The sequence below is a fragment of the Lutjanus erythropterus genome, chromosome 13, assembly GCF_056507025.1.
Source record: "Lutjanus erythropterus isolate fLutEry1 chromosome 13, fLutEry1.hap2, whole genome shotgun sequence".
Taxonomy (NCBI): Eukaryota; Metazoa; Chordata; class Actinopteri; order Lutjaniformes; family Lutjanidae; genus Lutjanus; species Lutjanus erythropterus.
In genome coordinates, this window is record NC_139329.1 from 16801363 (window position 1) to 16819131 (window position 17769).

Genomic DNA, 17769 nt, shown 5'->3' on the forward strand with positions numbered 1-17769 from the left:
TTCTCACCAAAAGTGACTGCCTATGCATTTTAAACAATGAGCATTTCTGCTTTGAATCCCACTCTAGTTTTTTCTCGCTCTCGCTCTAAAATGAACACATTTAATCCTGGTTTGTTGTGGAAAATGTACATGACTTGTAAAAGCTAAATCGAGGCTCACTCTGTCTGGGAGTGTGGGCAGCTGGAAAATAGACCCTTCATGGATTCTGTGGTCTGTAAGAACCAGAATCCAACCTCCCAAAGTGAGTGAACAGTGCCACCTGCTGGGGAACATATGATCTTCACACAAATACGTAACTGCTGTGCAAATTCTCATTTTATGATACTGTAAATTAGTGTTGATAAAATAATTATGTTATCATTACCTCCAAATGTTGATGCAGCAGACATGTTTTATGCAATGAGCCAATTTCAGTCTGAGACACCAGTATTTTAATGTAAACTGGGAACTAAAGACAATTTAAGAAAGAAAGACAAAGTTGAGTTCCTCTTTACTTTGTTCTTTATTACACATTAAATAGGAGTGGTGAGATTCATGGCAAAAAATAGACTCATTTGAGATCAGATCACCACTCTACACTGCCCACAACAGGTGTGTTGTAAAGTGGTCATTCATTCACTTCCCTAGAACCTGGACCCAGTCACACTCTCTAGTCACATACACAGAGCGGAGTGAAACTCCATTAAAGCAACATTCATTTAGACACACCAACGAAATGAAGCACAATTTACAAAATATGCACCTTTCAGTATCACAACTATACAAAGGTTGTTAAAATATGATCCAGGTATAAATGATACATTTCAGAAATCAGCTGTTGGCACGCAATAAAGGAAGAGGAACATTTCAGTAAAACTACTTTTTAAACAGTATTGTTAACAAGAGGGTTCCATAATTAAAATTGCATTAACAGTTATTATCTACTTCATGAAAAAAAGAGGTAATAATAAACTGGGTCAAAATTCATTAATCCTGAAAGCAAAATGTATCATGTCTGGATTTTCTGTGTCAATAACAGTGCTCCCCTAAAAACAGCATTTTGTGTGTTTCTTGGGCACACACACAGGACAAAGTAAATGTTGTCTCGGCTCTTTCTACCGTCTAAATGTAGCACCTAATGCAAACATAAAAGGCAAATAAAAACCCCCAGGGGAACAGCTTGTAAAAATGATGGAAAAGGTGAAATACGGGTTGACCTGGGAGAGAAACAAGGCCTTTTTCTTTTTTTTTTTAATAAATTCAAGACAATTTTCTCTAAAAACCAATTTTATGGCAAATTACTGCCTCATTTACAAACATCAGTTCCAGTTACATCACCACGATACACAAGCTTTGAGAGAAAATTACTGGATTATTTTGCAGGACAATCATTTCTGTTGAAAGGCAGCCCCACCGTACAATTTCAACACTTTTTAGGAAATTAATCCAAAAACTCTTTCAAAAGCTCCACAAAAGGAAGAATCTGAAAATCCATTTGGACAACATTTTGAACAACCTCTGTGACACCACACCAAGAGAAATATTCCTGAAAGCTGCTTAAAAAGATGCTTCCTAGCCAGTCACAAGTGGACGAGTCAACAGCTCAGGAAAATGTGCAAGGCATGTCGCCTCTATGGCCAGCAACAAATCCTCAAATTTAAAACCTAACAAACATTGAATAATGAGCTGATAAAGGGTCCTCAGACTGTTTAAATATGAATGCCTCAATCAGAAGGCAGGAGGATGTTGACAGGAGAACTCTTTAATTGTGTAGCAATGAAATGTGATTATTGTCAGGATGAATTAAACAATCCTGCAGTCAAGTTAAGAGCAAAGAAAAGCAGGAAATACGTGACCAGTAAGGTCAAACAAGCTGTTCAACATTCAATTGTGAAGAGGCGTGAATCCCTGCAACATAAAATGACTGTATGGCCGACACAAAACCTGGCTACCCGTCCCGTTAAAAATCTGGATCTCTTAATCAACCAAAAAGTGGCCCATTTTTTTTCTTACAAGCATGTACTGATTACTTAACATAAATCTGGAAAACCAAACTGTATGATGTCCACTTGGGTCAGAGTTCCTCGTTGCTGGCTCCGTTATAAAATGCATCAACCAGAGGCAGTTTGCAATACCCATGTCATCTAGGACACAATGCATGCAAAAAGAAAAAAAAAAAACGTCTTATGTAGGCAAGAAATCACTCCCCACACAGTACAAAGCATTGACAAATTGCAAATTAATTAATAGCTAATTAGGGTGTTAAAACATTCGGAGAAGAGTAGGAGTTTGCATGCATACTTATATCAGTGACATATCTAAGTCATACCTAGAGGTCATTAGAGACGGGGAAATTACACAGTGGCTGGGACATTTAGATCTCATCTGGCTGAATGTTGGTCCTTTCTTCATATTTGCACGAGAATCGGGATGAAACATTCTTTGGCATCCCAAACTTAAAAAAAAGGGCATTACAGAACTTTTTGCAGGTCATGACCTTTTAAGCAAAGGGAAAGGAAAAACTTAAATTTGTCAGTGAATAATTTGTCAAACATGAGCCGTGATGCAATTAGCTCACAGCTCTGCATTTATAGAAAATTAACTATCAAATCAAACAGGCTGTTGGACCAACACGTGGGCAACTGGCACTAAACTGAAATAAAGCTTATTTGTGTCCAAGTAGCAAATAACAGAAATGCAGAAAAATGGGGTCAGGTTTAGTATTCAGTATGGTGGGTATTGAGAAAGAGGCTAATAATTTAGTGTAATGTACAAAATGTATTACTTTAACTGTTCAACATAGTTCTTTTTTTTTTAAGTCTGTCTTGAAAAGGGGTGATTATTCACATAAGTGTACACTTTGTCTTGGACTTCTTTTTCTTCTTTTTGCCCTCCTTGCTCATCTTCTCCTTATGCTTCCGGATTTCTCGCACTAATGTGTAAAAGGCATCATCAACGCCCTGGAGAAAGAAAGAATAATAAAAAGAAAGCATTATTAGAGTTACAGGTTATTTACACACTAGAACAAATGTTATACAGCCTGACAGAATTTAAAGGGTTGACAATGTTTTTTGATTCTGAGGTGAAATTTCAAGGGCTGCTGATTTTAGAGGGTAATTTCACTCAAAAATAATTGGGAAAGATTAAATTCCACAGTCAACACTTCAATCTGTAATATCAAACTGATGTGTAACCTTGACCCATGCCTCTGCCAAAGAGCTAAACTAAGCTGAACTAAATTCAATATTTTTCCAAACATTTTTATATTTGTGATTGTTGGATTAAACTTAAAGGACAAGTGTGTAGGATCAAGTGGCATCTAGCACAGTCCTCCGGTGGCCATAAACCTCGCACGAAAACAATTCGAATCAAGAGAAACTGTTTGTTTTTGTTCTGGGCTATTGTAGAAACATAGCAGTGCAACATGGCGGCCTCTGTGTAAGAGGACCCACTCCCTCTGCCTATATAAATAGGCCATTGTAAGATATGTATAAGGTAATCGCTGGTAAGCTACACTGCTGCTATGTCGTCTTTGAAGTGTTTTTCTCTTTGAAAGCCACAAGTAGGCATGAGTGGAGAGAGAAAAAAAATACTGGGTGCAGTGCCAATTCTGCCTTTCATTTCAATTTTGATGATTGAAATTGAAACCTCTTTTTGATCCATTTGATATAAAACTTGTTTGAAAACACACGCATGAAAATTAGCCTATATTCCCTGTAAATCTTACACACTGGGCCTTTAAATCTCCAAGAATAATTTTGGCGCATCAGTTCTGACAAATCTTCTGTCAAGTGTCACACATCAGAGTGCAGGTAAATTCATCAAACCAGTTGAGACCGTGAGACACATTCCAGAATAAATGTCAGCAGAGTTCCCACTGACAACAACACAGACAGTAGCTGCAGTAACATGAGCCAATTTCTTTTCCCTCTAAATGTAATCAATCCAAATTTACAGCTCCCACGTGTTTAAATGGCCGCTAAATAAAATGACAGAACAAGTTGTCCCATTTAAATTTGCAGTAGTCAATGTTCAGTCCGCCAACACAAGCAAACTGTTAAAGATGGACCTGCATCGAGTGCTTGGCACAAGTATTGTGGGTTTGTACTCAAGCAACAGTTTTATAAAAATATTCCTCTAACAGAGTTATTGAACAGAAGGTGAGCCGTCTGTTTATTCCTCTAAAACTAATAAACATGAACTATTTGAAGATGGTTCCCCTGGGAAAGATGCAACACTCAGAAAAGAAGTAGAAATCTCATAAGCAACAAATAAAAGGAGAGACATGTCTTCCCCAGGTGAAAAACTGAAAGTTTATTTTAAAAAAGGCAACTTTTACAGCAATTTTTTTTTCAATTTATTCTGACTGGGGTATTTAAGTGAAGCTTTTATACTCTTTCTGAGCTCTTTTTCTGATTATCAGTGAATAAAAAGGCTTCATGTAAACGCAGCTAGTGTCTGTTGATGCCACACTGAGGCAAGTATGTTTGTGTAGGGTAATAAATGTAATGATGAACCTGCAAGGAGCTGCAGAGTAAAGAGCTACTCACGAAGAGCTCACTTCAGGTTGAGACAAAGACAGCAGAAAAGGAAAGAATAAAGTCTAAAGGAGATTTGTGACCACAAGAAAAACTCTCTCACCCACAAACACACACACACAATTATTGTTTACAACAAATCTGCCGCTTTCTTAGAACACATCCTCTCCTGGGGAAACACTGCAGCACATGATTTGGTCCCAGCTTCACCATAATCGCCTTCATAATCACACACATTGGCTCACCAACCCATACCCCTTTCTTCATGATGATTTCTCCAGATTAGGACGCTCTCACACAGATAGTCTAGTTCAAATCTGGGAATGATTCACCATAAGATTTGGTAATATGAATGCTTATTTTGAATGAGTGCAGAATCCTTCACCAAGTCAACCCAAAGGAGGTGGTCTGGTTTACAGTCATATCTGCAGATGCCACATTGACCACTTCATCCCATTATTGCAATATGTCAGTGTCCCCACCATACTGGACCGGACAAAAGTGGCCTGTGAACAAATCGGCTACAAATAAACAGGTAAGCTGACTTTTTCTGGATAAAAGAAACTACGACAGTCACATCTCTCAATCAATTTCAATGACTAATGCTATATTCATGGCTTAATGATCTATGTAGTGTTAGGAAAAGAAACTTTTTCTTACCTAAGCAGAACATAGGTCTTGAACCCTTGAACATAAAAATGACTCATTGAAGTCAGTTGAATAATGGAAATATTATAGTGCTTTTTATCCAGAAAAATCACAGCGTCCTCATTCATTTCCTTTTGTTTACAGGCCATTTGTGCTCAGTCCAATGTATATATGTATATATGTCTATGGTCTGACTGGCTCTTGGCCAATTGTAGTATGACTTGTGTTCAGTCAGAAATGCAATCCTTTTCTCACAGGAAAAACAATGCATTTTAGTGTTTTTTATATTACCAATAAAGCAGATAGAAAATATTTCACTGTTGTATCTGATGTGTTTTTTCTTCAAGTAGCGTAGCAGTAGATGGATGCATGGGCTTTTTTCCTCTTTTCCCCCTTTTCATCCCATTCAGATGTTGCAAGGGTAAACACTTGCACCTTTATCAGGTAAGAAGGGAAACATACCCCCAGATTGGAACAGAAGTAGACAAGTGTGAAAGCAGACCAGTGGGGTTAGCAGGAAGGGGGAGGGACAAACGAACCCGCGTTCAGACTCAAGTAATCGAAGCCAGTGTGAAAACAGGCTAAGATTATGATCAGCCATGATCCACAGAGACACTGAAAAGGGAAGAAATCATTGGCCGTTTCAGCCTCCTGTTAGAGCTTCACCACCAGCCCCAGTAGAAACCAGCAGGTTAGCTTTGAGAACCCATGAAGCACCAGCTCTCATTGCATGTCTTCTCCTATCGCCTTGTCTCCACAATCCCCATTGACAACACACACACAGACACACAGAGCTGGTGGGCACGCGGCTGAATACACTTACCCCTTTCACATCACAACACACTTTCTAAGCTTGACACAGCGCGGAGTCTTTTCTTCCTTGCTGATCTTATTGAGCCGGTACAGCCTGATCTCCCGTACCAGAGTGTAAAAGGCATCTTCCACTCTCTGCAGTATAAGACACAACTTCCCTCAATGCTGAGGAATACAGGAGGACATACTTTGCATACTGGGTGCATGTGTTACAGCTTACAGACACAAAAGGAGGGTTGGTCTACTTGTAATGTCTGGTGGGCCTCATCTAAATAAAGTGATACTCCACCCAAAATCCATTGTGTGAATATCGAAGCCTCACCTCCTGTAGGCTTAAAAAGGATGGCTGACTCCTTGCTCTCAGTGAAGAGAAGCTGTGACAAGATTGAACTCCACAAGGTTTTAAGTCAAAAAAAAAAAATTTAACATAGCACTGTAAAAATTTCCTCCACTCAGAATGTTCCCAAAAAAACGTAATAACCGCACTGTCACTGTGTTAAGCCTTTTAAAGGGATAGTTCGTATTATTTTATATGGAGTTGTATGAGGTACTTATCAATGGTGTATTACCTACAGTGGATGGTCGGCACACCCCCGCTTTCTAGGAACAGAGAGAAGTACAAGCACAGAAGCTGAGCAATGAACTGCTGAGGACAGGGTCGGCAGCAAAAGGTATTTTAGCCAGTTCACGACCCATGTAAAAAAAACAAAAAAAACAACAACAACTCAATCTCAGTTTAAGTGTATGCTACATTTAGAATATTTTCACCACTTTACCTTGCCACCAGGGAGGCAACTGCTATCCTATAAGCCAAATATCACTCTCTCCAAACAAACCAAACTCTATAGGCGAAATCAGTAATTTTCTTTGCAGAACACAGGAGTTGCTGGACTACTGCTGCACCGATGTGCTGTTAGTTTGTTTGTGTTGCTGTGTGACTTCGGTGGATCTGAATTACGATCTTAAAACAATGAAGTCACACATTAACACAAACTAACAGACTGATGCAGCTGTAGGCCAGCAACTCCCATGGTCTACAAGGTAAAACTATTGATTTTGCCAGTGAAAGTTGGTTGGTTTGGAGACGGCTTACACAAGGGCAGTTTTCTGTCAGAAAAGGCTGTCACAGCAAAGTCAAGTGATGAAAATATTCTAAATATAGCGTACACTGAAACTGATATTAGGTGGATTTATTTAATATTGCTAGATACCTTTTGTTGCTGACACTGTCCACGGCAGTACATCGCTTAGCTTCCTACACTGGTACTCCTGCAGCTACTGTAGATAATGCACTGAACATTGATAAATATCTCATACAAGCCCACTTCAAATAATCAGAACCATCTCTTTAAGCTCTGACAGAAGCACACATGTGGACATTAAAGATGTGGATGATGGAGCAGCACTAGTTTGTAGTTTGATAATTAATTTTCATCAGTGGAATCCATTTAAACCAAACTAAAAATAAAAACTATATACAGTGAAAACAGCTACCTTTTCAGCCCACAATGAGTAAGTGAGTGACACTACAAAGATTAGGGTAGAGTACCACTTTAACTGTATAGAGCAGTGCATGCATTAATATTTTGAGTGTGTAATTTACTTCATGAGCAGTCGGATAAAAATCACTGACATTTGGAAAATATTGGGTGGTTCTGAATGCAAGAGACAGTTGCTGTTGGTCCAACAGCGGCAGCAGCATCATGTGGATAGCGAATTATTGGTACACTCAGGTGGAAAGAGGTGAATAGAGCTGTAAGAAATCAATCATTGTGTCATTAATTTCCCCGCACCAGAAGGAGCTGTGATTCACCCCAGGTCAGAGAGACCAGGAAAGGATGTGTTTACAGATCACTGCGTCAGCCGGTCAGCCACCTAAGGGCATGCTCACAACACACACACACCATTTGATGTGACTACGCCACGGCAAATCTTCCAGCACCCAGTCACAGTAACCAGTAAGCAGAATCATTAACCCCCCTAAGTAATTAACGACAGTTTGTCCTTTCATGCAGACTCCTTGACACACATTTACTGATTTGCTGATTATTCATAATGCAGGATCCTTTGAAGATGGCCCTTATGTTGGCATAATTTCACATATCCATGACAGAGTAGCATGCAATGATTACATTATCACCCATAAATACAAAATTCAATCAACCAAAGAGGATTTAACGATGTGAAGCGCATTGCCTGAGACATTTCCGAGCAACATTATTATAAACAGGACCATTAGAGCCACTGAATATGACACAAATCAACAGCACCACATGACTCAAGACTTTAAGTTTTTCTTGTGATCCAAGTGCACAAGATTATCAAGCCTTTGCAGGAACAAAATTACAATGAGCTTAATCTCTCTGGAAAAATAATTTGATTTCAAAGTGAAATTTATAGAAGGACTGCTGTGTCCATCAAGCCCATACCCCCCTGAGACCTCATGCACCTTCTCACCATTCAACATGCTCTACAGACCTGGAATACTCAATGAAAGAGTTCAATGAAAGACTGAAATGTTCAACTGTTTGAGTCTTGAGGGCGTGCAGTCTCTGGCTGCACACTCACCTGTCTGGTTTTGGCTGAGGTCTCAATAAAGGGAATGCCATAGCTGCGTGCTAAGTCCTGAGCCTGCTTGGTGTCCACTGTCCGGGACGGGAGGTCACACTTGTTCCCCACCAACACCATGGGGACGTCCTCGGAGTCCTTCACCCGCTTAATCTGTTCTCTGAACATTGACAGACACAAAAGAAATTTAATTGGACTTCCATTCAATATTATATTACTTTATATAAGATGGATAGAGTTGTCACGATCAGAATTTTAAACTTTGACACAATACTTCTACTACTTCTTCTATTAACCTGCACATAGCGCTGGTACAGAAGAAGTCACTGAACACTGTCTGGTTTTGCTATGCTGCAAAGCAAATTACAGGCAAGACAGAAATGGGGACTTGAATTAGTTATTTTTTTTATATCTTTGGTATTTCTGATACTAACTGATAATTGTATTTTTAGAATGCATGGTATTTGGTTCAGTGTAACTATAATTAAAACCATAATCAGAGTTAGAATAAGATCATTTGTACAAACATATATTGCAACCATCACAGAATTTTCTGCATAATAAAATTCTGAATTTGTGCATATTTAAACTTTTGGTCGTCAAGCTAGACTTTTAATTTTTGATACAATACTAGCATAAAAAAACAACAGAAAAACAGAAGTTTTATTTTTTTTTTAATTAATGACCTGCACACACTGCTGGTACAGAAAAAGTCAGTGAACAGTGTCTGGTTTTGCTCCATGTCAAATTTAAGACAATAAATACTGACCTAGCTCTTGAGCGAGCGCTTCAGTACTTTCAATACTATCATATGTTTTAGTCTTTTTAATAATGTGGTAATGAAAAATATTTAAGTATCAATACTTTTGACAACCTTAGTAAATGGAATGGTAAAAATATGAGAACTGTGACCTACAATATGCTAATTAAAGAAATTTGTCACATTTAATTATATGGAGATGCAAAAAACTATGACAAATCAAAGGGTCATCAGCTATGAACAACATGGTAAAGATCAATGTGGCAACAGATGCAACAATCAAACTACCACATATAAAATCTTTATTAAATCTTGTCACTTTTCTGTACATTTTTAGCCTTCATTACACATTACAGTGGTCAGTGGCTTACACCCTTAGGCCATTGGGACACCCAAAAATGTTGCCCCTTTTAACACCAATTAAAACAATGCTTTCACATTCTTTGTTTCCCTTAGCTCACCTATAGTGGTGAATGTCCTCAAAGGACTTGGTGTTGTTGATGGCAAAGACACAGAGGAAGCCCTCCCCTGTCCTCATATACTGATCCCTCATGGCGCTGTACTCCTCCTGACCTGCAGTGTCCAGGATGTCCAGCAGACACGTCTCTCCGTCAATCACTACCTGCTTTCTGTAGGAGTCCTGATGGAATAGGAGGTCAGAAAGCATTCAGAACCCTGGGATTAATTGGACTGGTTATCCAAGTAGCAGCTTAAAAACTTTAAGAGGTGGTTGGTTATAGATGTAATAATTTAGGAATTATTAATTTTCTTTATACAGTACTTATTGTTGTCATTGGTCTATCATCCATGGCATTAAACACTGCAACTCTACATCTTTTTTTAAAATTATCTTTGGTTGTATTAAAATGAATGAAAAGTAATACCCTAATAATCAAATCAAATGTAGATATTTATACATAACAAGCAAAACACACATGTTCAGTATAGTGAAATGTCGCAAGAAGTAATATAAACATATGCAAAATGACCCTTTTATTAAAACAGCATTTACATCGCTTCACGACATGATTGATTTGACATGATTTTGCTGACAGACGTCACAGGACTACATTTAATTATTGCCCTACTCTAGCTGTAGTAGGGCACTCCAGTTTCCAGCAGACCTCACATTGTAATGGAGGTCCCCGTTTCCACTGCGTCAAAGCAGCACTCCAGCTTTTCATCACACTGATGGCCACACTCAATCTGATCCAACACAAATAATTACCGGCTGATCCAGCGAGCAGCTATTGTTTCAGATGTTATCTAGTATTCAAATAATCTTTAATGGAGCTCTAACTTGCAACAGCACATCAATAATTGATTGATATCATAGTGAGACTGTGTGTAGGTTGGCCCCCTGAGAAAGCAGGCAGGCAGTCATGGAAAGTTATTAAAAACCTGTTTGGTGTCTTTTTAAGACTTAAACCAGAAGAACCTGCTACAGCTCCTTTTTTTAGAGGAGTTTCTCCTCATTCTGCTCCCATAACAAAGTGCACACAAAACCATGGACAGTGCACACACATACACGTACATGCATACACACATGCAGTTTCTTTACCTCAATGGTGGGGTCATATTCATCCACAAAGTGATTCTGGATGAGCTGAATAGTAAGTGCGCTCTTGCCAACGCCACCAGCTCCCACCACTACCAGCTTATATTCTGTCATGATTCACCTGTGGGACGAAAAAGCACATTATGCTATTAGATATTTCAACAGACACAGCATCAATTCATCTGGAGCACCAGCAAAGATTCTTCCGAGCACTGAATTGTCACTTATGACCATTTTGTCAACTAACTCCATTTACTGCTCTTCATTTCTGTCTGAAAAGTCGTGGGTTTGCTGGGAAATCTGCTTCCTCAGTACTGGCAGGCTGAGAAAATGTTAATCTATCAACATGACTGCCATTGAGTAACTCAAACAGAGTTATGTATAAAAAAAAAAAAAAACTCAATTATTCTTTTAATGACAGTGCTGATTCACTGGAAAATTTGATTTCATACCACCATGTTTATTTTGCTTTTCATCTATAAAACGCCCCTTTTAGTATTACATATCACAAATAATCAGGTACTGAAGTAACAGAATTTACTAGTTATGAATACATAATTATATTCAGCGACACAATCAGTGGTGTTTTCTGAGTAGCAGCCACACAACAGAAACTAACCCCAGGCAGAAATCTATGACATTGCATTAAGGCTCCAAAATTGACAAGCGACTGGGAGGCTCTCTGCTGTCTGTCCGCTTTGTGGAGGAGCACCCATCAATAGTGGCAGCTGGCCTTTTCAGAAGTTACAGTACATGCTGCTCACAGCTCTGCACAGCCTGCAGTCAGGGAGGTGTTCCACTGAATATTATTGCCTTTTCTAGAACAAACAAAAACCAGAATAAGATGTGATGTGTGATGTGTATTTGGCCAACAAAAGGTAGAGCCTACTTTTTTACACTTGTTAATACTCTCAACACTCTGAAATGATCAGCATGTTATAAGTATTACGCCCAACACAGCCTGTGATTTACATGTATTACAGTGTGGCTGTGATCTTATCTTTACCTGAGCAGATAAGACTACTGACAATGTCACAGGCCATTCCAGCAACACTTGAAAGGCACAGGTTTGCCATGCAGGTGGAAATACCATCACTTTTCATCTTATTTGGCAGTGAAAGTGCCTTTGACTGAATGTAGTAGCTACATGTGCAGTTAGCTGTCAAGTCTGTTCAACAACAAAAAGGGATGTGGAGGAGGGATACATCTAATTTTTGGTTCAATAACAAATTAACTCAGCTTTCTCACCCTCATCTGTATTGTAGTACAGTTAAAAACACACTGACAAATTCACAGCGTACATTACAGTGTGATGCCTCAAACAAGGGCTGAATAATACACACAAAAAAAATCATATTGCTTTCATGTTGACAAATATTGTGATTGCAATATGAGTCACAATGTTGGTGTGAATCGTATTTTTTTACATTTCTTTTCACTGGAAAAAAAAATATAACTAATGATGATTTTTGCTAGGGGTATATCAAAAAGTTCCTTTAGGTCTGGAGAATATGATTTGTAGGCCAGAACATCTCTGTGGCTCCACAGTGCCTCATTTATTAAAGGTATGTTGTGACATATTTAGACTTTATATCAAAAAAATGTAGCACTTCTGATTTGTATATTGCATGTGGCCATACTGCTATTTTGATAATATTTTTCTGTTTAGTCCTACCTCAAATTAGGGGTGTAAGAATATAGATACACTTGACTATCACAATATGTTTTGTGATGCTGTATTGATTTCAAAAACACTAAACTGTGATATATGCAATGTTTTGCGGCAGTGGTATATTTTGTGTTACGTTTAAACCCTCAGCCATAAATAGTAGTGTTGTTATCATCTTCACTTTTGACTGCATAAAAAAGTTTAGCTTTTATGAAAGTTGGATTTTATGCAAATGGTGGTGGGTTCTTTATACTATTGATAGTTTTCATAAAATACAAGCAGCAAAACATCACCTTCCTTACAGTATCACTGCATACAGTATTGCAATATAGACACAATGCATATTTTTATTTGTTAGCTTTATGGGCAGAATTATCATTTTTTAAAGTCAGGTTTAATATATTGGCTACATATAGTTTTCTCTCTGTGTGGGTTTTTAATATTTATAGCTAAATTATTAAAAAATACCAGTGTCAGTTTACTGTTTCAGTATCTTGATGCCATTTTGTCAATTAAATTTATTGGTAAACTGTAAAATATCTTGCTTCCATTAGGCATACCAATCTGTATCACAAGTGTTAACCACTTTGCAGAGATCACTGCAAAAAACTTTGCTATATTCCGTATATTTTGTTCTGTGGGGGGAAAATCAGACGATACATCAATATCATATTTTTTTTTTACTTCCCGATATCAGTATGTATATTATTTCGATTTATTGTGCAGTCCTACCTCAAACTATGGTGGAGTTCTGATGCTGTGGCATTTAAATCGAACAATAATTTCCTCGCAGTGTGACTCTGCCAGTCATGGTTGTTTGGCTTATGTTGACATCATCTGGATGGCATTGTGTACACACCTTTTTTATTTACTACATCACTAACAAGGTTATAGTCGGTGCAAAACAGCATTATTCAAACAGTTTTACACCAGGAGAACCACCAGCACTGCAGAAATGTACGATTAATACAGCAACCATGTAAACATTAGGCTACTTTATAACAGTTTGCCACCTAAGGTTTGAACAGGCCTGCCCACTTTTCTGCTAAAGCCCAAGCAGGCAATAACACCTAGAGCGGGCTTAAAAGTCGAAAGGAATTTGATTTAAATCCACTACTGTGTGCCCGCAGGCAGGGTTGCCAGGTTGGTTGAGTGAAACCCTCAGAGCACTGTGTTTAAATAACCAGCCTGCTGCTGTTAGCTAGCTTAGCACTGGAGCTCGCCCACAGTCTCAAAACTGAGCTAACTAGCCCCCGTGAGCTAATCTAACGTGGTTTACAAGAATAATTCATCAATGTAGCATTGTATAAACCGTGTGCCCGGGACAAACTCGGTATCATTCATTCAAAAGGGAAAGGTGCGGATTGTGAAGCCGCCATTGACAAGCTAACCCAGCGGTCTGCAGTGCAGGGCCAGACGTGAGGTTAACAATTGGGCGTAGTTTGCACTCACAACGAAAATGAATATTTCCACCACAAATGATATAATTCAGTGATTACACAGCGGTCATAGTGGCCAGTATAATAAATTCGTATGTACATTGTTGCAACAAAACCTAAAGCGATACACATGTATCAATCTTATCCATTTGTTTTACCTTTTAGCGAGTGGAGTTCCGCGTCCGAAGTAGCGACCAAATAAGTCAAGCTGATGATAATCCTCTCGTTTCACACGATCTCTGCATTTCCTATTTCACACCGAAACGGCCGCATTTAAGTCGGTCTACCTCGTTTTCCACAACCAAGCGGGAACATGCAACAAAAGTGGGCAAATTTAATCGATTGAACTTTCCATTTGATCCAGCAGCGTCCGGCCTAGCTGTTCAGGTTGGCCTCCTTTAAGCGAATATGGGCGGATACCGGGGCGCACTTTACCCAGAAAGCATAGCTGGGGATTTCAACCGGTTTGGGGCATATCACTTCACTCTGTGTCGCAATATCGGCAGAGTTAGGCTGTCTTTTGTCCCCTGTAAATGCACTATATGTGTTTTCATATCTAACTGTAAATGTATGGCACATTAACCCTGATTAGCTATGTAAATAATGCGCTTCTCAAATGAATGTGTGTACATTTTATTAGATGTTTATTTATTTGACAATTTTATAAGACAGACATAGTGATTTATCTTTATGCTTCAGTGATCACAAACAATATTTAAACTATGTTGGTCACATGGTGTCAGTTTAGGACGTCTCCTCTCAGTTATGGTGATCTCCTGCCGCTGCCTGCTGCAGAGTCAACAAAGCCTAGGGGGCGACTCCACTATATATAGGCTCTAAATATAACTGGATTGTGCTGGAGGGACGTCATTCCCAGGCAAGGAAATGATTTGGCAATCCCTTGTCAGTTTTCCAAAGTGTTCACTAGGCTGCCTCCTGCGCACTCAATGTGCATAAACACATCCACGGTTCGCAACAAAACACAGACACACAATTTAAATTCATCCCAGATAAATAAAGCTGACGAGGGGGGAAACATAAATAAATCCACATTTTACCTACTTTATAGATAGATAGTTATTTAATTAAGGCTCCGATCAAAGGAATGTCTCTTTTAAAAGGCACAATAACCTTCTAATTAATATTAGATGGACACTAACCGTGAAATCCGATATCCTATAATTAATAACACAGGGAAAAATAGATATATAAAAGAGCATAAAATACATTCATTGTTTTCACTCCACAAAGCAGACACGCTAGAGGTCACTATTGACTTCTTGTCTGGCAGTTCTCCAAGCTGCGCCGCCTCTATTGAGAACATAGGCAGTAGGCTATAAATAGAGACAACAACAGCTATGTTGGTGATTTAAAAGGGAACTGAAAGACAAAATTATTATGCAGTGTTGTTTTAATTAAAGAGATTCCACTCATTTAAAATGTGTACACGCCTGCCATTTAGGCAATAATGAATTTATCAAAGATGTTTAATGAGCACCTATTGTGTTCAGAGAGGAGTAATTACTGGACCCTTTTTGAGACTGGAATTATTTTAGTATTCCAATTTTGTGAGACACTGCCAGCTTCTTTTATCTACATCTTAAAGAAATACACTCCGGCTTTTTTCCCACACTGCATTCAGTAGAACAACAACAATAACAAAAGTAGCATGAATTATTGTGAGACATTAAACTGTTCAACACAGTGCAACTGTATGTGACATAAAAGGTACCATAAATGCTTTTAGAATTAAACTGTCAATAATTTTACATTAATGGTGGCAGGTCTTCACTGGCAGAAAGGCCACACATGAACAATAATTATTCCCCATCTACAGCCACATTATAGTGTTTGTTTCCCCAGTGAGTCTGTAAATGTTCCCTCTGTAGGTTACATGTAGACATAATTCATGTAAAAACTTTAATGTAGGCAGTAAATCAGGAAAAACATCTCTGCTTTAAGACAATGATGTTTATATAAAATCCCCCCCAAAAAATACAGATTATAAACTTGCCAGATTTTCCAATGATATAAGCTATAATATACATGAAAAAGCGTTGATTTAACAACAACAGCAGACATTCAGATGAATCACAGGTGTCTCTGATATAAAAATAACAATGGCTATTTTTCAATTAGGCATGATGACTCACTAGAATGGCTTAAAGCCACAATCAATGTTGTTAGTCACACCTGCTTGTTAAAATGTGAAGAAAAGTCTAGAGTGGCATAGTTTGAGCATTATTTGCCAAAGATTAAACTGATAGTTATGAAAGTGGTTATTTCACTTATATAAAATGCCTTTTTATAAAATGGAGTTAATCTTGACTTGATGACTAAGAGCACTTTAACCTGCTGATTACACCAACCCTTAGTCCAGGAAAACAACCAGTGTGCTGGGAAAAAGACCATATTTAGAGACACCTCCAGCTTTATCATATCAGAAAAAATTGTTCTGTCACAAGAGGGCAGTAAGCCTCCGTTTATACATGGTCCTGTAGCCAAAGGTCCATCAGCTGCTCCAGCTGAATATACAGAATAGTACGGCATGTTAGAATCCATCGTTTGCAAACAACTTGTGCGTGTATTTTTGTGTCAGGTCAGGTGTGTACACAATACCCAGTGTAAATCCACTGTTTTGTCCACTCATATCTAATTTCAGGAGTATAGAGTGAGTGAGATGGTGACTGTTTTAAATTCCTTTTGTTCATGATATATAACAAAAAGATATGTTCTACCAAATTTAATTATTTTATTTATGACAGACACTTTGTGGACAGTGTACCTTTAATGGCATGCCTTTTTGATAACGAAATATGTTAATGTGTTTCAACTGCATGGTATTTTCCCCCCTTTGTAATTTTAGTTTTTTGTATTGTAACTGTATATCGATACTAGCATAGTTCTATCTTTAGAAGAGGAGTTTCTGCCTGCTGTACTGCAGTGGCTTTGAACAAATGCAGTGCACAACTTTCTTGACTCTGCAGATCATGAAGCACTTTCACTACACCTGCAGAAACAATTTTTTTTATAAGATCCTGTAAAAGTCTCTTGTACCATAAAAAAAGTTTCTGAGAATATCCAGAAAACAATCAAGTAAATTAGGGGAGACCAGGGGCAATTGTAAGACACCTCCTGCAATCAGAAACAAGATAGAGTGATGGCACATACTTTGCACATGCTCAGCAGGATTCTCTCTCTGCCCACAGGACAGGAGTAAAATCATTTCATGTCAGCAGAAGTTTCAACAAAAAAACACGATTTAGAGATGTGAAAGTTACTTTCTGGGTGTGGTTTTAGGTGAGACGACAGTGAGAAGCGTCCACAGAAGCAACTCGGTAAATGTGGTGTGTTTTGAAAGTGTGTGCCCTTTTCCAAACAGTTTCTAAGGATGACTTCCCAAATGACTCTGTGTGACAAACCATCTGGTGTATCAGGTTAACAGTATATAATAATAATATATTATTATTTTTCAAAGCAGTGTGTGAATTATGAGGATAATGTAAAAGAAAAAGAAAAATACAATTGTCCCCAGTCTCCCCTACACAATGCATTCATTAAATAATTAAGTAAACGTGATATAATAGACTCACACACACATATCCAGTGCTGTAGGCTTTCAGATGCGGTTATGTAAGCATTTTATCAAAAGAAGAATCTGTACGTTCTCATTCTACTGTTCAGATGTCCTCCATGTGTAAAAGTTGGCTGTAGGTAGGCTCCCCCGACTCCCCCCTTCAGTGTATTGCAGCTTTAAACAGTCCACAATGCCTTGCGGTGTCCCAGTTCCAATGCGA

General features: G+C 38.4%; 1 protein-coding gene across 2 annotated transcripts; it reads right to left on the reverse strand.

Moving 5' to 3' along the window:
• Window positions 1-483: 483 nt before the first annotated feature.
• On the reverse strand, window positions 484-14390 carry kras (v-Ki-ras2 Kirsten rat sarcoma viral oncogene homolog). 2 transcript variants are annotated; one of them, XM_084734807.1, is made up of 6 exons: window positions 14131-14390; window positions 10868-10985; window positions 9768-9946; window positions 8547-8706; window positions 5989-6113; window positions 484-2939 (listed from the first exon to the last, which is right to left on the reverse strand). In XM_084734807.1, the coding sequence occupies exons 2-5, from the start codon at window positions 10976-10978 to the stop codon at window positions 5994-5996; spliced, it is 570 nt and encodes a 189-aa protein (XP_084590933.1). In that variant the 5' UTR covers window positions 10979-10985; window positions 14131-14390; the 3' UTR covers window positions 484-2939; window positions 5989-5993. The 2 variants fall into 2 exon arrangements, with proteins under 2 accessions (XP_084590933.1, XP_084590934.1); XM_084734808.1 differs by lacking the exon at window positions 5989-6113 and having other exon boundaries at window positions 14131-14386.
• Between the last annotated feature and the right edge of the window lie 3379 nt (window positions 14391-17769).